The 20,689-nt window shown below is 35.8% G+C and overlaps 4 protein-coding genes across 5 annotated transcripts; 1 reads left to right on the forward strand and 3 right to left on the reverse strand.

The window, feature by feature from the left end:
* Nucleotides 1-1,165: 1,165 nt before the first annotated feature.
* On the reverse strand, nucleotides 1,166-6,066 carry LOC105125546 (glycine-rich RNA-binding protein RZ1C-like). 2 transcript variants are annotated; one of them, XM_011026059.1, is made up of 4 exons: nucleotides 6,028-6,066; nucleotides 5,795-5,929; nucleotides 1,939-2,432; nucleotides 1,166-1,644 (listed from the first exon to the last, which is right to left on the reverse strand). In XM_011026059.1, the coding sequence occupies exons 2-4, from the start codon at nucleotides 5,903-5,905 to the stop codon at nucleotides 1,407-1,409; spliced, it is 843 nt and encodes a 280-aa protein (XP_011024361.1). In that variant the 5' UTR covers nucleotides 5,906-5,929; nucleotides 6,028-6,066; the 3' UTR covers nucleotides 1,166-1,406. The 2 variants fall into 2 exon arrangements, with proteins under 2 accessions (XP_011024361.1, XP_011024362.1); XM_011026060.1 differs by lacking the exons at nucleotides 5,795-5,929; nucleotides 6,028-6,066 and adding an exon at nucleotides 3,322-5,209.
* A 1,003-nt stretch (nucleotides 6,067-7,069) lies between these two features.
* Nucleotides 7,070-11,488, reverse strand: SPD1 (P-loop containing nucleoside triphosphate hydrolases superfamily protein). Its single transcript, XM_011026061.1, has 9 exons — nucleotides 10,876-11,488; nucleotides 10,105-10,319; nucleotides 9,501-9,651; nucleotides 9,217-9,408; nucleotides 8,858-9,020; nucleotides 8,487-8,785; nucleotides 8,100-8,276; nucleotides 7,659-7,820; nucleotides 7,070-7,553 (listed from the first exon to the last, which is right to left on the reverse strand). The coding sequence occupies exons 1-9, from the start codon at nucleotides 11,353-11,355 to the stop codon at nucleotides 7,254-7,256; spliced, it is 2,139 nt and encodes a 712-aa protein (XP_011024363.1). The 5' UTR covers nucleotides 11,356-11,488; the 3' UTR covers nucleotides 7,070-7,253.
* Nucleotides 11,433-12,682, forward strand: LOC105125593 (uncharacterized). Its single transcript, XM_011026106.1, has 2 exons — nucleotides 11,433-11,683; nucleotides 12,503-12,682. Exons 1-2 carry the CDS (start codon nucleotides 11,447-11,449, stop codon nucleotides 12,680-12,682), a joined length of 417 nt encoding a protein of 138 aa, XP_011024408.1. The 5' UTR covers nucleotides 11,433-11,446.
* A 4,096-nt stretch (nucleotides 12,683-16,778) lies between these two features.
* LOC105125548 (probable LRR receptor-like serine/threonine-protein kinase At3g47570) lies at nucleotides 16,779-20,438 on the reverse strand. Its single transcript, XM_011026062.1, has 2 exons — nucleotides 17,768-20,438; nucleotides 16,779-17,205 (listed from the first exon to the last, which is right to left on the reverse strand). The coding sequence occupies exons 1-2, from the start codon at nucleotides 20,427-20,429 to the stop codon at nucleotides 16,817-16,819; spliced, it is 3,051 nt and encodes a 1,016-aa protein (XP_011024364.1). The 5' UTR covers nucleotides 20,430-20,438; the 3' UTR covers nucleotides 16,779-16,816.
* Nucleotides 20,439-20,689: the final 251 nt, after the last annotated feature.

Raw genomic sequence — 20,689 nt, forward strand, 5'->3', positions numbered from 1 at the left:
TGTAAAATATTTTTTAAAATCTTTATTTAAAAATAAATTAAAATTTTTATTTTTTTATTTTCTTTATATTAACTGAAAATTATAATTTTAAATTAAAAAATAAACAATACTGAATTAAAAAAAAAGATAAAAAGATGATACCTTCAACAAAATTTAAAACTATCATTACCCATGAACCTACCCAATAAAAATGTCAATTTAATCCAAATTTTATAGATACGACTTGTTCAGATTCAAACCGAATGAGTGAATATTTTTTGAACAGTTATGTTATTTAATTGGTAATAAATAAAGTATGGATATTATTAAAAACAATCCAAAACCTAATTGAACCTGGTTCCAAATATATTTTTATATTATATAGATATATTTATAGAAAATTTATAATTTTTTTAATACAACATAACATATTCATATCTTGATATTGATACCAGACACACATTCATACGTGTAATTGTAAGACCCATAGTAACCAGACCCAATCTATCAGAAACTCGAACCAATCGAAGTCAAAGAAATAAATTAATAGAAAAAATAAACTGATTAAGCTAATTAAAAACCTAAGATGACTGTTAAATTTAGTTCAATTCTCTGAAGGCCAAAAAGATCATTAGCTCATGGTAAGGGTTTTCTTTTCTTTTTTTTTAAATAACTTTTTTATTTTGTATATAGCTTTGTAATAACTTTTACAATTTTAAAAATACACTTCTAGTTACAGAGGTTTTTTTTTAAAAGAATTAATGTCCGGCTAAAAAAAATTTATTTTAGTTTCTATAAAATTAAAATTTAAAACACAGTTACCCGTGAAATCCAGTGCAAAAAATACATAATGTTATTTAGCTAGCCAATCTATTTTTATCAGTTGCGAAAAAACATTAAGCAATATCGAATACCGAAAGCACTAATACACCACATAACCATTGATCAGATCAGGCTTCCACTGATCGAAAAATAAAGTCAGATGCAAACCCGACTCGTTGTGGCAAGATACAGAGTTCAGTGAAGAGCTCACCACTCCAAATGGTAGTTTTACCATTATTATTATTATTATTATTGTTAACACACATATTATAAACTTTATAAAACAAACAGTCATTAGCCAAGCAAACAAGCATCACGGTAACTTGGTCCCTTCAGGTAAAAAAGCAGCAGTAAAAGGATGATATAGTTTGCATATGCACTCATTCGGTTTCGATTAAGTTCAAAATGGAAGCCAACCAAAAAATCAGATCTGAATGCAACTATTAACCCGGCCATACCTTTAACAATTGCGACATCCTACACAAGACTTGACAGATTAAAAATTAAAGACAGGCCATCCATCCTACATCACAGATTGTTCAAACTGATTACATAAAATACAGCACAGATCTACAAGTTTGATAACACTAACCACAAGCAAACAATTAGTAGCGCTCAAAAGAAGATGGGTGTCCACCTCTGCTGGGGCGGTCATAAGGTCCTGGCCTGTTTCTGTAGCTACTCCTATCATTGCGTTGAGGCCCTCCACTTCCATACCTATCATTGCCCCCTCGTGGTCCAACATCCCTATCATAGCCTTTCTCTTTGCCATAACCATTTTGTGCATAGCGATCTGACCCACCATACCTATCCCCAGAAAATCGATCTCCATTTGGTGGGTACCTGCATGTTTTACGAATTAAGAACCACACTGTTTATGAGAAGTAAAAGGCATAACTAGTTCATCATGCTACATAAGGTACTGGATAAATGAATTCGTCCAGGGATGTCCCTAGAATACGAAAAGGGTAAAGCCTCACAATCGAATTCCAACACACATATTTAAAGCAAACGACAAAATTAAATATTAGGGGTGACAGAATGATAAAAGCAAGCAATTACTTGAATACTAAGGATAAAGAGACCAAGCACACAATACCATTCTAGCATTTTCAAATCCTCAAAAACTTAAGGTACCTGTCGCTAGCATAACGATCACGGCCCCCATACTTGTTGTCTCTACTGTCAAAACGATCCCTATCACCATAGCGTCCCCCATCATAGCGGTCATCCATATATCGATCACGATCTCCTCCAAAACGATCCCCATGGTCTCCAGCCCCTCCAAACCTAGAACGCGAAGAGATTAAACCTCCACCACCACCTCGGCGACCAGCTGAAGGGCAATCTCTAGCCCAATGCCCTGAACGCCCACACTTGAAGCACTCATCTTGTCCAGCAGGTCTGTCTCCTCCCCCATAGCCTCCCCTGCTTCCAGATGAGTAGCCTCCCCTGTAGCCATGATCTGAATCATCTCCTCCTATTTTAGGTTGGGCCTTGTTCACTGAGATGACACGGTCGCCAAAGTCCCGTCCATGCATCTCTCTGATAGCATCGTCCATGGCTCGACGATCCGCAAATGTAATAAAGCCAAATCCACGTGGACGGCCTGTATCTCTTTCCAACATCACCTGAAGAAACACCAAATAGGAAAACGTGATACGGCAGGCAATTATATGAATGTAAGAAAATCAGGCAGTGGCTGAAGTGCAATAATCATACTATGCAAAGGATGATGCAAAAACACTTTTTATCTGATGCATATTGAACATGAAGGGCTAGAATGTATATATATACTGCTATACAGTGAATTCACTTTATCATTTTAGCAGTGTCAGGAAAACCTGAAGCTGTGCATACTTGAAGCAGGAGATGATGAAAGATCAATCAATTCAGGTGAAACATGCTGGAGAACACCAGCTGATGCGATTGGATTATTACATGAAGAGAATAAGAGGATCCTATATGCTGTCTCATGCTATTTAGGAGATACTATTTCTCTTAAAACAATTATCAGACTAGAGAGAGCTTTTAGATTGGACTGTACCAACACAGTACATTACTCCCTTTATTTCGCTATGTTGGTCCATTTTCCTTTCAGCACAATGATCAAGGACCAGCATTGAATACACTTCATAAGTACTCATTTTTATTCTTAAATCTTGACATTAGACTATCAACTATGGAAAAATTTTGGGACAACAAAAGGAAGTGGATTTGGGACAACAAAACAGTTCAGGAAGTAACAATAATGGGTGACGAATATCACTCCAACTTAAAACTACAGAACACAAAAATAACTTCAGTTCACCATCTGTAAGCAAACCTGCAATACTGATGCAAAAGCACATAAGTTAAAGTACATGACTGGGTGATTGATTTTAGAATGTGCTATCAAATGTGTGATATCTTCTCTCAACAAAAAGGGAAAGGTGGGATCAAAAAATAAACAGCAAGAGATTGATTTGCATGAAAAAATAATCAGGAACAAGATGACTGATAGTCAGGTAGATAACTTACTTTCACTTTGTTATATGGAATAGTAAGGGATCCCAAATGTTTGATTTTGCAAAGAGTTCTTAAGGAAATCAGAAGAATCTTCAAAACAGTAACTGATATCTAGCAAGTAGACCTCTGACCACTATGTTCCACAGAATCCAAGATAGGGGTTCCATAATAACCATCGCATAACTTCCATAAACTTGAATGGATCAATCTTCATCAAAAATCCCACTAAATATGGTTATCCCAGCAAGTATTCTACTGAATATGATCGTGTTCCAGCCTAGGTCATCAAATCTCACTAAAACAAAATCCCAAAATATAATTTAAACATCATATCAGTCTAATGGCTCTCATAAAACCAAATTATCCACCATGAAACATCTCAAACTAATCAATCCTTCACCAAAACCGAAGGACATGACCATTTCCATCATTCTGGATCCTTCTTCAGTAGCTCATCATTCCGTTGGCAAGCTGACAAAAGAATCAACTCAACCATGCAATCAAGAAACAACATTTTTTTGTCAATGCATCTGCCATGCAATGAATGGACAAACAGCAGGACTTCTTAAACTTGTTTCAAATAGTCAGTCATGCAGTCGAGGATTTGTCCAAGTCCACTCAGGTGAAACCTTGTAAACCAGAGAACTAGGACTACTGTCAGGTGCTTTAATGTTGAAAACTTTCAGTGCTTGTGCCAGCAGGTGGCCTATGCCCATTCCTTCCATTGGAGTTACAAAGCGGATAAAGAACAGTGAAAACAAGGAGAGAGAGACAGAGAGAGAGGAAACAACTCCAGCAGCTAAAAACTAAATATATTCAATGTGCAGGTCTGAAAAGATCCACATATAAGCATTTCCAGTTTCCAAGAATAGACAGCTCTGCTACTAACTGTTAAAGGCAGATTTTAGATTAACAAAACAGTCACTGGCAAGCTACAAGGCACCCAATTCTGTATTGCCAAGAAGGCACTGAATCTGTCCTCTTCCATGCAGAATGCAGTTCCGATACATCAAAGCAATAAATACAATATAGGAGTCCTGAGGCTTCCAACAGACACAAGTAAATGCAAGGGATTTACAAACAAACAAAGCCCACGAACAGGGTGACCTACATATGCTGGAATGCAGGATGCAGTATGTGATTTAATCAATGTTAACGAGCCATATCCATGGTCTGAAAAATTATCCTGAACACTGAATGGATAAGTCCACCAACAGAAATCTTGTTATCGGTAATAAGCAAGAAGCTGAATGCAGTTCAAAGATGAGGAGTAAATGCAAGGATGAAAAGCTGGAACCTCAACTCGAACAGCACTACATGGTAAAAGGATCCATTTCCATGCAGAAAGAGACAGCTTTAACTGCTTCACATGAGTTGCAGCATCAAGAATGATGATGCATCAGAACTAGGTTTCTATACTTGGGACAACCATGAATGTATCTCACCCAAATTACATATCAAAGTCAAAATTTGCACATGCGCACCATAACAAAAGAGGTCAGAACGTAAGGGATGCAGCATTTCTGATTATCAGTGGAGGAAAAGTCAAGTCAAACGGCAAAGAGACAAGATGACATAGAAGTCCTAACAGAAATTTCCCGGATGCTATACCATAGAGTGATAATCAAACAGCACTAGGTAACCATCGAGCATCTCAGAGAATGAAAGCATGACATAAAAGCCCATTAAGAAACATCCAAGAAAGAACCGCATAGACAAGTGTCCAGCTTGAAAAATCTTCTCCCAAAACCTTTTTGATGTTCTGGTTCTGGTCCAACTAGCATGGGAAACACCATCTGAAAGAGAATGTACGTGATCCTTGATAAATAAAGCTCTTCGTGTAAATGACATTTCAGGTAGACTCCTCAGTACATCATCCATGAATCCAGATCTACTGTAACTGTCAAAGCCAATCAATCACTTAACCAGAAAAACCACAATCATGTTCATTCCCACCTTTTCCAACAACATATCTTCCTCAAAAAACAACTCTTTACCCCGATAGCCATTTTTTTAAAAAAAGCCAGGTGTATTAACTTCAAAATTCCACATATCCAGAAACCACTGCTACATCCTTGCTTGCAAAATTAAAATAAGGATCCGACCAAACTAATCTAACCCATCAAACAAATGTCGCTGTGCTTCAGCAACCACTCTGGTGGAAAAATATCTCTAAACACACAGCATCTCAAAAGATCATAAATCAGCAAACCAAGAACAACAAAGGGAAAGAATTAATAAGATGGAACTATAAAGATAATTCAGAGAAATTATAATTATTATCCTCTAAATCAACGAGAAAACAAATAGAAACTTTAATAAATAATTAAAAAAACACAGAGACAAACACACTTTATCTCTCTTAAGATTTTTATTTATTTAATTGAAATGACCTATAAAATTTCAAATTTTCACAACTTATTTTCCCTCGTTTTCTCACCAGCCAAACAGAATCTCTTAAGAAAAGAACAAAAAAGAACCGTACCTGACTCTCAACGATTTTTCCAAAGCGATCAAACGCATTCTCGAGCTGCCGTTCAGTGATGTCCCATGACAAACCTCCGACAAATATCCGGTTCTCTTCCTTTCCGGCCATTTCTCTCTCTATATCATATAAAAACTGCGCAAAACGATCCCCTTTTTGGCAAGAAATTGAACAGGCGAAAGAGAGAAACAAGAAACAAGAAATAAGAGAAGGAAAGAGAAGAAATTTGTTACCTTTTTTTGTGCGATCGCGTGGAAACCCTAAAAAAATCTTCTTTTTTGTTTTCTGAGAGAGACCTTATCAGCATCTTCCTAAAGATGGACCCTGGACCGTGGGCTTATATTCAATTTACTGCGGGCCTGTACTCATGGCCCACATAATAATAAAAGCATGTTAGATGTAAATAAAAAAAAAACAGATTTTATTTAAATTCATACAAACTTTATAAAATTTATAAACACGATAATTTCTCCTTTTTCATGTTTTGTACATGGAATTTGAATTTAAAATAATAAATTCTTTTAGTTCTAATTTAAATTATTCATCACTAAACAGAAGTAAATTCGATAAGTTTAGTTTTTCCACTGATTCTCGAATTTGAAATTTAAACTTAACATCTCATTATGTAATTTATTTATCAATAACCTATAAGATTAATGTTGTGGGACTCTGTCTTTATTATTATTGTTTAGGAAATGTATTTTCATCTAAATTGATATAAGTTAATCTAAATATATTTCTCCTTTTCTCCTGTTGTAAAAAAAATAATGTCATAACTGGCGGTTTTTTCTTGCAGGAATTTGACACGGAGACATGATGGTGTATGGAACAGCGTTGATGTCTGTTCGAACCCTCATGTGTTCCAACATTAGGTTATTTCTCTTGAACTTCTCGTTTTTGTTTTAGTAAGAATTAATTTTTATAGGCTTCTTTTACTCAATGTTTTTGTTCATATTTACAGTACATTTGAAGTTGTAACAGTGATAATTCAACAAAATTTTATTGAGAGATGTATTAAAATAATTTTTTTTAAATAAACTACTTTTAACATTAAAATATAAAAATAATAAAAAAATATACATAAAAAAAAATATTTAAAAAATTTAAAATTTTAAAAAATATAATTTACATCATGTTTCCAAACACCCTGTTCATATAAAACAAGCAATAATTGTTGGTTCGAAGGAAATTTCGATTACATGGTCAACTTGAGATAAGATGCATCTGATTCGGGTATGTGAAATAGATTTTGTAATGACAACATGGCATATGGTCTGAATTGCAATGAGAGATTATGATTTTCCATTTGATGAAACAGTGACAATAATAGAATTACACATTAACAACGTTAAATAATTGCATCTCAAGAGATACATAATTTACACGACTGTACAGGAAATGAACATGTATCAACCAGTGGTTGCAATGAAATTTGTAAGAATTAGGAAGGTGGTGTAGATTATTCAGGAAGAAGGGGCAGCCTGGTGACACTAGTGCCACTGCTTCCAGTTAATGATTCCAAGCTTGTCACTGCCTGTGAAGTTGAACTAGATTTTGGACGTCTAGATGTTGTTTTCTTGTTTGTCCTCATGGGAAGAATCTGCAACCTAGGGTTAACTTCAGTGCCTGAATTTTCTGCTGTTAACTGATAGCTTTCCACGAGCTCTAGCTGCCGAGCAATTATTTCAGAGCGTCTAGGAAGAAGCTCCACTGGCTCTCCGCCAGGGATGACAATATACTCAATTGCCAGGCGAACCTCCTGTAAGAGAGGAGAGGAGTTCATACAAGAATGCAACACCTGAATGCTTGGATTTTATGAAACAAATTGAGAAGACAGAAAGCAAAATGCTCAAAGGAATTGCACCTCCAAGGCATCAATCTCTTCCAAGGTAGGTTTCCTTTTTGGTGCATCATCTTCAATTTCTATGTCGAAAGAACTTTTGAGTGGCTGTTGTAATGAAGAGCCAAGCGATTCCATTCCAAGAATCATACGAAGTGCCTTCACCATTTGTGCCATGGTATTTGACTGCAAAACCATGATAACGTTAAATATACACCATCTGTTAATAGAGGAAGATTTCAATATTCTTGCAATATTTTTTCAATGGGTAAAATTTTAATCGCAACTCGTAACCTTCTATGGAACATTTCTGATCCTAAAGCAAAGCTGGCGTGCAAGTAAATATATCATCATTAATGGGAGCTTGTTCCAAGTTCGAACATAAATAGTCAAAGTTGTTAGGATATCATGTTGTAACAAGTATAACTACTTCACAATTGAATGAGAACAAACGATGAGCAATACCTTGATAACAAATACAGGTAAATGGTGGTATTTAGCAACACCACGGATCCATGGGTTCTGCTTCATTTCTGAACTGGATGCTAGTATTGCATCTGCTGCTCCAATGTCATCAGTCACATCTATCTCATTCTCTATCGCCATTACTTTTGCCACTTGTAGTAGATCAGAATCAACAATCTAAGGCACAACAAAATACAACAGAATAATTGTCAATGCCATCTTTCAATTTTGATATTACCAGGAAGTTTGTCACTCTTGGAAATATTCTTTTGAAATCTGATAAAAGATTAAAACTACCTGCTCTGATTTTTTTTTTACTCCCTAAAAGCAACTTCGAAAAAGTCACAAAGCAAAGAAACTTCAGGAAGGAAACTTTGACTAGTTTACCTTGCAAGTGTATACGCATACTGGTGAATTCCTCTTGCGCTCAGTTCCACTGGATTTCCATGTTTTGGATCGTTTTGGACGATAATCTTCATCTTCCTCATCAGACTCAATTTCATCACATCTTTCTTTATCACTAGCTATCACCTCAGTTTCTTCTACGTAGTTCTCTTGAGGTATTGAAATGGACTTGAGAGAATCATCACTTTCTTCTATAAGGTTCTCTTGAAGTATTGGAATTAACTTAAGAGAATCATCACCCTTAGTATCTACGTGTCGGATTTCAAACAGAGGAGATTTTCCTATTACAGAAAAGAAGTTATGGGGGTACAACATTGTGTAATAAGAGCTTCCCAATTTAAAATATGACATACCAGCCAATATAGCATCTACTGTAGCATCTAATCTGTGATGAACACGACACTCTGTTCTAGTTATCATCTCAACAGCACATGTAAATGTTGGAGGTCCTTTCCTCTCAAGAATTGTCTTCTGCACTTTCCTTTTCCTTGCTTCCTCATCCCCGAGAGTTACACTCTGCACACAAATGAATAAACATCAGATTAATCAGAAACTTTTGTGCACAGGGATCCCATATGTATGTGACACCATACAAAGTGGAACCAAGTAAAAATTATGTTGATGGCACAGTCAACAGACAGCATAATCTTGGTAGAAGTATAAGCACATCAACATGAGATTGTATAATTAAATAAAAAAGGTCTAATCATACCTCTATGCCTCCAACAAGAATCTGCAAAGAAGGATTCTTTATTATGTTGTCTATGGTCATTCCATGGGCTGTTCCAACCAGCTGAACTCCACGTTGAGCAATAGTGCTGGCAGCTAAGGCTTCAAGCTCTGTTCCAATCTCATCAATTATGATGGTCTCGGGCATATGATTTTCAACTGCTTCAATCATGATCTGCATGGAAGTTCATAGAGTGATGGTATAAAACAAGTGAAGCTTCTAGTGATTTGTGCAATATCACAGCAATGAGGCTTTTTGATGCTCACATTATGCTGCATATTAACATTTGGAACTTGCATCCTCCTTGCACAACCTATTCCTGCATGAGGAACATCCCCATCACCCCCAATTTCATTTGATGTATCTACAATTACAACACGTTTTCGCTGGTCATCTGCCAACATTCTGGCTATTTCTCTGTGCACACCAGAAAAAAGAACAAAAGAAAGCAGGCATTAACACAGGGTTATATGAAAATATTTGAATTCTCAGCACCTCAAAAGATTTGAATTCTCAATCTCTCAAATTTATCCTAAGAGTTTCTATAAACTTGAATGACTAGACTATCTCCATTTATTCTCTTTTTTCCAGTTTTCCCATTACAGAGCATAACATATGGGGATCCAAGTTCATGATAGATATAACATATAAAGTTGAAGGAAACAAAAATAAAAATGGCAAGTGAAATGGGATAAATTATCATAACTAGTATAAAGAATTCTCAATATTACATAGTTTTTAATGGAAGAGTTATACAAGAACTATACACATGCATGTGTTCAGCAGTACCAATCTAACATCCATTAAATAATACTCCAAAATGAAAATCATCTCAGCATCTCAATTCTAAAAACATGAAAACACCAATACCTGATTAAGGTTGTTTTACCCACTCCTGGACGACCTATGACCAAGATAGAACTCCCCCCCTCAACCAAGTCACGGATAATTTCAGCACTTCCAGATATAGCACGACCAACCCGACAAGTAAGGCCAATAATTTGCATCTTACGGTTTCGAATGGCACTTATACGATGCAAAGAACTATCAATACCCGAACGGTTGTCATCAGAAAAATCACCAACCTAATCACAAACAACAACTAACTTCAGACAAGAGTTTTACTGCAGTTTCCTCCCAACAAAATCCTAACGCTAACACCATATTTCATGTAGATGAATCAATAACCAGCATAGCCAATCACACAAATGTCACTATTGAGATTCCTCGACAGAAAGGCATTGTTGGATCACTTTCATTCTACACAAGCTTAACTAAAACATACAGTTTTGGATTTGCACTACAAAAAGTGCATACACATGCACACAGTGTCACTAATTAGCTATAACACAAACAGAGAAGCTTCATATATAAAAAGGCTAAAAGGGTGTCAAACCTCACAACTAGGTAATATTTAATTATATATTCACACAAATAATGCAACCATAGGATAGAAATAAAAAAATAAGTCTAGCAAATAAAGCAATGTCACGATAAAAAAAGTAATCAAATCATTTGCTTAGATAATCTTCCATTCAAAACAGACAAACTAATAAAGACACCAATAAATAAACTTACGTATAAATTCAATCAAATCAAAACCTTGAAAAACAAACGATTAAATTCCTTCTTAATTATCACCTTTGATATAGCATGCTTTAAATCCTCATGCCTCACTGGCTGCTCACAAATGACAAAATCCCCAGATGGAAATCTGGCAATAGGCTTCCTTCCCAAATCCATTACCACTTCAATCAACTCACCAATCTCTCTGTGCCGAGATAACTCACTCTTCATTCTCCACGGCAACAATTCAAGAAACAAATCCAACTCGCTATTACTATTCACTGAACTCGAAGTAGAAGCGGAATTCTCCAAATCGATCACCGACTCATTTCCTGTCCTGTACCGATCCCCCGGTCTCCGTATCTCCGGAGCCCGTACAAACGACGGTGTGGGTGACTTTGAGGAGGCAATTCGACGCTGCACACCACGTGTTTGACGAAATGATGAAGTGATTGTTGAGAGGTAAGTGAGGGTTGTTGATAGTGGGATTTGCCGAGCTGAATAACATGAGCTTTGTAGATCAATGAGTAAAAAACGCGAATTCATTGATCTCATTTTCTTTCAAGGTTTCTGTTATTGTTATGAGTCGTCTCTTGTTTTTCTGTTCGGTGTTTTCTGATTTTCGCTTTTTTTGAAGCGGAGCAGAATGGAGAGGGGGGGATTTGTAACGGAGGAAGATTCGAAGGGATCTCCTCTTGGATTGGAGAAGAGAGTGGAGTCCACAAACAAAGGTAGAAAGACACTACGGGACGAACAACTAACGACCGCTCGTGTAAGAGAAATGAGGGGACACGTGGTGGCTGCGGACCACATGTTCTGGCAGAGAGGAAGTTGGTTTCGTGTTGTGTTTGGAGACTGGGCTCCGTTGAATGGAACTCTCAAGGTGAGGCCCTTCTTCAAGCCATCTTGTTTTTTATAATCGGTTACCTTGTTATGCTTATAAATATTTTAAATTAACTAGTATTTTATTAAATTATTTAATTGTACTTTTAAGATATAAAATGATTATTAATTATCATGAAAATATTATTAAAAATATTCTTATATATATAAAGTAATTTTTTATTTCTTAAACAAATGTGATATATATACGTTTTTCCTGTGAAAGTGATTTTTTTATCCAAAAAACTATAAAAAATTATTAGAATAATAATATATATGATAAAATAAGCTGTATAAAAATATTGAAATATAATTTCATAAAAATAAATATAGAATACTTGTTGTGTGATTAAAGAATACCAAGAAAAACTATTATTTCCATTAAATAATAAACTCCACGGAGAAGTAGATGTGTTTTTTGTTTACAAGCAAGGGTCATCGTACTTTGCTTCAAAATTAAATTCATTTTTTTGAAATAGTTTTTGTTCAAAATAGCGTTTTTAGTATTTTGGTATTTTAGTACATTATATTTTTTCAAATTATATTTTATATAAAAATATATAATTTTTTTTTTTATTTTTAACATTAGCATATTAAAATATAAACAAATAAATTAATTTATTTTTAAATAAAACACATAAAAAAATAAAAGCTAACAAACTTATAAACACTCACTAGAATATATGTTAAACAGTATCAAATATGCACTTTATTTGAATATATAAAGCCTCACATGAAGTATTTTAATCGCTGTGTTTAAAAATAAAAAGGATTTAAATGCGAGTGCTGAGAGACTTTTCTTTCCTTTTTATTCAAACAGCAATCTTCAAAGCGGGCAAGGGAAAACATGAGGGAAGGACAAGGGGGATTTTCCGTCTGCTTGAAGCATAATTCCTTTTCAGCCAATGAGATATTTTCTAATGCAAAGGGATTTTTAAGTATGGTGGCTGGCTGGTCAGAGTTCGTGTTTAAAAGACTCACTGCCATGCTAATAACATAAAAGCGACATAAAATAATTTTTTTTAGTTGTTTATATTTTTTTCCCATGGCCTTTTCAGTAACTTCTGTAATTGCAATAGCAGATGCTGTAATCATCTGGGAGTTGTTACAGTGAGAAGGATTTGGAATTAAAAAGTTTGTTTTATGGTTTTATAATTTTAGGTTGAATCCCGTGGTCCCTTGTAAGATAATTATTTAAAATTTATATAATTATTAATTTTAAGATCATATAATTAGTTGTGATGTGTAAAAACTGATTCAAGTATTTACATTAATAAAAAAATAAAATAATATATGTTACCTGCATTAAAAAAAACTTTAAATTATATACCAATAAAAATAAACAAAAATATCTTATATATTATTTTTTTATATTTTTCAAAGCAAAAAAAATATAGAAACAATAAAACTAGAGAGTACATGTCATTTTATACTTGTGTTTTAAAAAGAGATAAAATTATTATAAAATAATTTTATTTTATATCCATCTTTCAGTCTTTTCAACCAATTATTATTTTTTATCTGGACACTTTTTTTTTTAAATACTAATCAAACATTTACTTATAAAATAATGTATTATATTTCATTTAATTTAGTAAGTTTTTTAAGTCAGAAGTCGAATTCCCATTATCATCACATGATAGCTCTCGTATTTCATCACTTAATATTAACAATAACGAAGCATTCTGTATTCTTGAAGGTTTTGACCATGGACCGGTTTTCAAAAGAGGCCAAGGAACAGACACTGACAGCGAAGAAGATGGCCACAGCCCACAGGAAATGATAAAAAAATTAAAACAAACAAACATGGACGCCCCTGCCCACCCTCTTCATTATCTGGGCCTCAAGCCCTCATCCGACCGATTTGGGCCACCTCGAGAGTTTCAGGCCTACCCAACCCGACCATCAATAGCTCAAGAGTTAATTGTAAATTGGACCTGTAGCTCGTCAAAATGATCTAGTTATTCCCCAGGATAAGAGAAATGAAGTAATAATCCTCTCCATTTAGCCTCCATCTCTTACTGTTTCCCAAATGATGCACTCTTTTTTCTAGTAAAAAATCCCAATAATGAATAAATTTTAAGTTGCAAAGACAATTGAATGAAATGAAACTTGCAAGGACTTCAAGGTGAATACATGTAGGATCTTAGTTAAAGTAACTACAGTAAATTTAAAGGTTAAAAGTAAATTTTAATTAGATTCCTCGAGTGACTAAAATTAATTGGTTGACTGACAAGCCAGCCGAGGAGAACATGGAGCTGCTTGGCAAAACTGGCAAGAGTGATGCAAAGTCATCAATTCATTTCTCTCTATCCTACAATTGAGTCGACCTCCAAAAGGAAGTGGTTGTATCCAACCTGTGTGTCTGTGTGTGTGTGTGTGAGTGTGTGTGAGTCTTTTGGGTGCGGAGAGAATGGACTCCTGTGTCCGACCAGCTTTAGTGCCTTAGAAGAGATTGGAAGGACCGAATCCCCGTTATTACTATTACTACCATGATGGTATTTTTCAATTAGTTTGTGTTTTAACTAAAACAAAATTTTATTTATTTTCTCATAAAAGTATGGTATATTTTAAAAAATTAATAAATCTTTCTCAATATTAATTTAAAGTTTTAATCTAAAAAATAAAATAATATGACAAACATTTCTAACCATTAAACTAACCCTTTATATTTAATCCCCACCACTTAGAAGTGCATGCTAGCAAGAAAGTATGCATTATACATTGCTTGCCACGTCTCCCCAAATTCTAGAGGATTCCATCTGTGCCCTTGGCATTGTTTATTTTTAGGATAATGCTGTATTTTTTTAAAGTATTTTTAGATTATTGTGATATATTAATATTAAAAATAGATTTTTTAAAATAAAAAATATTATTTTAATATATTTTCAGGTTAAAAACTCTTTAAAAAATATATATACCCCCCCCCCCCCCCCCCCCCCCCCCCCCCCCCTCAATTATCATAATCATCTCTTCTTCTCCAAACCCACCCATCCTGCTCACTAGCCAACTCTTGAGATATACCAGGGAATGTTCCCTACAAGACGGACTTTTTTCATGCCACAAATGGGGTCTCAAAGAAGTAATCAATGCTTGACAATAATAATACTCTTCGTTGCAATTATGTTTGTATCATCTTCAAAAAATATGTCATCAGCGAGATCAATAGATCAAGGAACAGAGCAATTCAGAGGAAAAATTTAAATTTCGATCTCTTCAAGAAAGGGGAACCAGCCATTGTAGTAGACCATAGCTGTAGTTCATAAACAACCAAATAAATATGGAGCTGTAGTTCATAAACAACCAAATAAATATGATCTTATTCTTACCTTCCAAAAGCACCATAGGACCTTCAATGTCCCAAAGAACCAGACTTTCAGCCTTGTTCACAAGTTGACATACAGAATGGCTTGTTTTTCAAGGTCCTTGCCTTTGCTTTTAGACTCTCCGCTTTCAAACTTCAAATCCGCGGCTTTCAGTCAAACTATAATAATAAAAAAAAAATGCTTATCCTTTTGGCAAATATAAAGATACATCTGCTCCTTTTGCCTATGATTCATAACCGTACCAGACAGGCAGAGAGCTAATCCTCTTCATCTCCATAACCACCCACCCATCTTGCTAACTAGCTACCTCTTTACACAAGCCTAAAACATCTTATTCCCTGAAAATCCCAGATTTTGTCTTGCCAGAAATGGGGTCTCAACGAAATAATAATTACTTGACAGTAATACTCTTGGTGGCAATTATTTTTGTATCATTTTCTAGACTTGCTTTGGCAGCGAGGCCATTAGATCAAGGAGCTGAGCAATGGTTAGCGAAAAATCTTAGACTTCAATCTCTTCGAAGGCGTTCAGTTCAACCTCCACCGGGTCGTCAATGCTATAATAAAGGCAGAGGGTGCTTAGGTGAAATCAGTGGCCGAGGTTGATGATTTTTTCTTGGAGGTCTGCTTCTATAAACAATTTCATCTACTAAATTTTCAAAGTCAAAGTTATGAATAAGCAATCCAGCGAGTTCTTGGCTTCACGCTCGGGAGAATTTCCTTAATTTTATTGCTTTTGGTTTTGAAAATACATGTGTACTTGAACATCTGTGAGCTGCAATAATATCTTACATGATTATCAATCTAAAATGTAGTTTTGAGCATATTTATGAATTCTGGCGATTTCTGCAATTATCACTGATGAACTGAAGGAAATCCGATTGAAAATTAATATTTCCAATGCTTGATGCCTCGTCCATTGAGCATAGGAAATATCACTAATGAATTGAAGTAGCCTAAGAGATTAAGACTATTTCAACACTATTCATTTACATAAAAAATTGTTTACTTTTCAAGCTCCGTGGCTTTGATTTTGGATCCTCTGCATTCAAACTTATGATCTGCTCTTCGTAAACAATAATTATTTGATTGGGATTCAAGAAAGCTAATAGATATATTTGTTGTGGTAATGGCCTCCCTCTGCAGTCATTTTAATCTTAGCATACAGATAGATGTGGGATCATGGGGGTAAACCTTGTATAGGGCGAAAGATTGAAAATGTTGCATTTCAGCTATTGACACAGCAGCGGTTGCGACTTTTAAATATAAAAAACTTCATAATTATAAAAAAAATAGAATTTCTAAACTGAAAAAAAAGAACATATATTTATGTTTCCACAAAACTCATGCATCAAAGATGAAGGATTAGGCGTACAAGAACAATGCATGGCTTTAGTCAGGCACCAAGCATCCAAAATCCAAAGGCTACCTAGTGATTCAATTTTTTATTTTTTTGGTCTTAAAAATAAATTTTTGTTTAATCAAAACCCAAACAGAACAGGATTACGCTCAGTCATTGATAAAACTGTTACGACAGAAAGAATCAATAGATAGGACCCTCCAACTTCATCTACTCATAGCAACAAGTTTACTCTTAATACGGAGCAAAAAGCCCTTAATTTCTTAAAATATCAACATTTTGTTGTTTATCAATGACACAAGGCAAGCAAGATCCTGGCATCATATAATCTGCAATGATCCAATCTCTAATTGATTCCCACATTTACACAGTTGCAGAGAAAGCAATGTCTGTTTCAAGAATTGAAAGCACAACACAACTGCACAAGCGTGTTCCTAAACTGATTAAACTCAATGCCTCCAAGTTCCCAGGAAACTGCTCCTGATTCGATGCAATTCAGCTGCAACATTTCTGATGTCCATACGCTCCCTTGGCGAGTCTGCAGAACACGCAAGTCCTAGGGTGATAATTGAAGTCAAACACTCTAGAATTTTGTCATTTCGGATATGGTTCATCATATGAGAGGCATCGGCATCTGTTTCCTCAACATCTCTAAATAGTGTAGGGTCCGCAACTTCCCCAACAAAGTCAGGCAATGACATTCTAACGTAACTGTGAAGGTTCAGTCCATCTTTAAACATGTCATCTGTAGGTCTCTTTCCTGTAATCATCTCCAACAACAGAATGCCATAGCTGTACACATCCCCGCAAGTTGACACCTCAGTTCCCGTACCATACTCTGCAGTTTGTCAGCGTGGTCAATCACAGTTTTTTATGACATTTGAAATTAATAGTAAACAGAAATAGAGTCAATCTTAAAAATATAAATTTAATCAGATGAAATTATTTAATATTGTAGTTTTACTACATTCATAGTTATTTCAAGACATGGATTTGTGCCTTTTGTTGGACGCAACATTGATCAAGTGAAGACGCACACAAATTTTTAAAAAATAATATAAATTATATTTTGAATTTTATATAATATCTTAAATTTTTGAAATGAGGTTTTTTATATGATTTTAAAGTTTTGATAATTAAATAGTCATGAGTTTGAATTTTATTATTTTCATTTTCTCTTTTAATTAAAATTTAATTAATAGCATAAGATAATATATGCTTATTTCAAATTTAAAAAGTTTTCAACCAAAAAAAATATTAAAAATTAATATAAATTATATCTCAAACTTTACCTCATAATTTAATTTCGAGATAAAACACAAACAAAGAAAATGAGCTTTAAATTTAAACTAGAGCCCGGAATCTAGACTATAAACAATGAGATATCCTTCTGATGTTACCGGGGGCTGCATATCCGAGAGTGCCTCTTATTCCAACAGTGCTTGTCAGACCCGAAGGTAACTGCCTCGGGTCCTCTGAAGGGAACTTTGCTAATCCAAAGTCACTAACATGGGCAGTCATATCACCACCCAGAAGAACATTGCTGGGCTTCAGATCACAATGAACAATAGGCATTTCACAATCGTTGTGCAAATAATCAAGTGCGCTAGCCACATCAACTGCAATGTTTAGCCGCTGGACGAGGTTCAGATTTCTTGGCTTGTGTGTTTCCTCCGATGTATGAACTGGACGCAACCACTCTTCTAGACTCCCATTGATCATGAACTCATAAACAAGAGCCTTGAAATCATTGCCTTGAAAATCAATGCTAGAACATACCGTTAAAATTTTGACGAGATTTCGGTGTCTGATGTTTATCATGGCCACACATTCTGCCACAAAGCTTTTTGAAGCTCCTTTATGTAGCAAGTTGAATACTTTCACCGCAACAATCGTTCCATCTGACGCGAGAACTCCTTTGTACACAGACCCAGAACTACCAGCACCAATTAAATTTGCAGAAGAAAATCCATCAGTTGCTCGAAGGAGGTCTTCGTATGTTACCCTTCGAAATGAGGTCTCCCATGAACTCCCTGAAGCAGGCTTATTTTCTTTTTTTCTTGAACAACAAAAAAATAACAAAGATATCATCAAGATTAATCCAAGAATGCTGAAAGAAATAGTGATTATCACTATCAGCTTGGTAGAAGGTTTTGGCTCTGTTGACTTATCGGAGATGCACTTGGACAGGTTCAGCTGTGGTATTCCACCACATAACTTGTTTCCCAAAATCGAAACTGCACTTGAATTCTCAAAGATACCAAGCATAGGCACCTCGCCTTCTAGGTCATTAAATGATAGATCCAAACTCCGCAACTTAATGTCTGTCAAAAACTTCGGAATTCGGCCTGTCAAGTTGTTGTAAGAGAGATTAAGATCTTGAAGTGCTCTCAAGGAACGCAGAGACTCGGGAATGGGGCCTCGGAAGAAGTTCCCATCCAAGTACAGATATTCCAAACTCACGCTACTGCCAAGACTCCTCGGAATTTCCCCTGATATCCTGTTTCTGGAGATGTCCAGTTCTCCAAGATTCACCAGCTTACCCACTTCTGAGGGAAGGGGACCAGACAACTGATTCCCAAAGAGGACCAAAAACTCTGACAAGGATGAAATACCAAGTACCTCTTTCGGTATCGGACCACTCAGATTGTTTTGAGGGAGAGCCAAGGTCAACAAGTTCTGGCAATTTCCAAGACTTGGTGGGATGCTTCCCTGTAAATTGTTGTATCCTAAATCAATTTCAATCAATGAGGTGATGTTCCCCAAGGAAGACGGTATGCTGCCTGATATTCTGTTTTCATTAAGAAACAAAACACCTAAATTTTGTAGTTTACCAATAGAACTTGGTATAATTCCGGTCAATTGATTTGCCTCCAAAGCCAAAGTATCCAAGCTTACCAGATTTCCTATCTCAGCTGGAATGCTTCCACGTATTTGATTTCTTCCGAATATCATCTTCTTGAGCTTTCTTGAGAAGTTACTAGCTATTTCAGGCAGCACTCCTCCTAGATTGTTGTCATTTATACCCAAAGCTTCCAAATTGGTGCTGTTTGCGAGGGGATAGAGAAAGTTCAGATCATCATCCTCGCCATCTCCGAGATAATTGGCTTGCAACGAAAGCCACTGTAGATAAGGCATGGCTAAATTGGGCACTTTCCCAGAGAAGTTGTTGGATGAAAGATGAACATGAGTAAGTTCCGAGGCATTTGAGAGTGTTGCTGGAATCAGTCCACTGAATTGATTGGTGTGAATTCGAATAACTTCAAGATTTGGAAGAGTTAGGCCTAGGTCCGGAGGAAGCTGCCCTTGAAACTGGTTTGTGGGCACAGAGAAACGAACAAGAGAAGATATATTGTACATGGAGGGAGGGATTATACCACTCAGACTATTTATGCCGAAAGAAAAGAATTTCAACCTTTTCAAATTCCCAATACTATCTGGAATGCTTCCTTGCAATTTATTCACTGCCCCACTAAGTTCCACAATAGATGAAAGATTTCCAAAAGAAGAAGGTATCTCACCTTCTAGATTATTCATTCTGAAAACAAACACCTGCAGCTTCGATAAGAATCCAAGCTCTGCAGGAAGTTTGCCCCTAAGATTGTTCCCCTCTAAACGAAGGTTCACAAGATTCGAGCACTGGGAGATATTCACTGGGATTGCACCAGTGAATGAATTGTTCCCAAGGACCAAGGTTTGTAGGCGAGACAAACGACCTAATTCTCGAGGAATCTCATGGCTGAAGTTGTTGTATTCCACTTTTAGCACCCTAAGAAAACTCAAGTTCCCGATGTAGGGAGATAGACTGCCCACCAGTTGGCTGGAGTGTAGATCAAGCTCTACGACCCTTTGGTGCCGCTTTCCACATGTAACTCCTGACCACTCGCAGAAGTGCAAGGATTCATTCCACGAGCTCAGTGTGCCAAGGGGGTCAGCAATCTGAGCCTTGAAACCTAGTAGGGAGAGTCTATCAGTCTCGTTTCCTCTTATAGGCAGTGAGAAGGAAACGGGGAGTTGAACTACTAGCAGGAAAACCGGAGACAGTATCCATTGCAACTCCATTTTTTATGGAAATCGTAGAGCTTAACTTAAGCGTGGAGGGTATCTTCTTCCTGGGTCGATGCTCGAGCGGTTAATGGGGATGGACTCTAAATTCATTGGAAAAAATATTTCCCACACTATTACAACGGAATCAATTTTTTTTCTGAACTAACGTAGTAATTAACACGCACATATAGAATATAAGCAACTAGCAAGTTGCGCATGTGACACCTAGCGTGTTATGCACGTGACACGTATTATTTCTAAACTCCTAGTTGCGC

This window comes from Populus euphratica, unplaced genomic scaffold, assembly GCF_000495115.2.
Source record: "Populus euphratica unplaced genomic scaffold, PopEup_1.0 scaffold22.1, whole genome shotgun sequence".
In the NCBI taxonomy this organism is placed as follows: Eukaryota; Viridiplantae; Streptophyta; class Magnoliopsida; order Malpighiales; family Salicaceae; genus Populus; species Populus euphratica.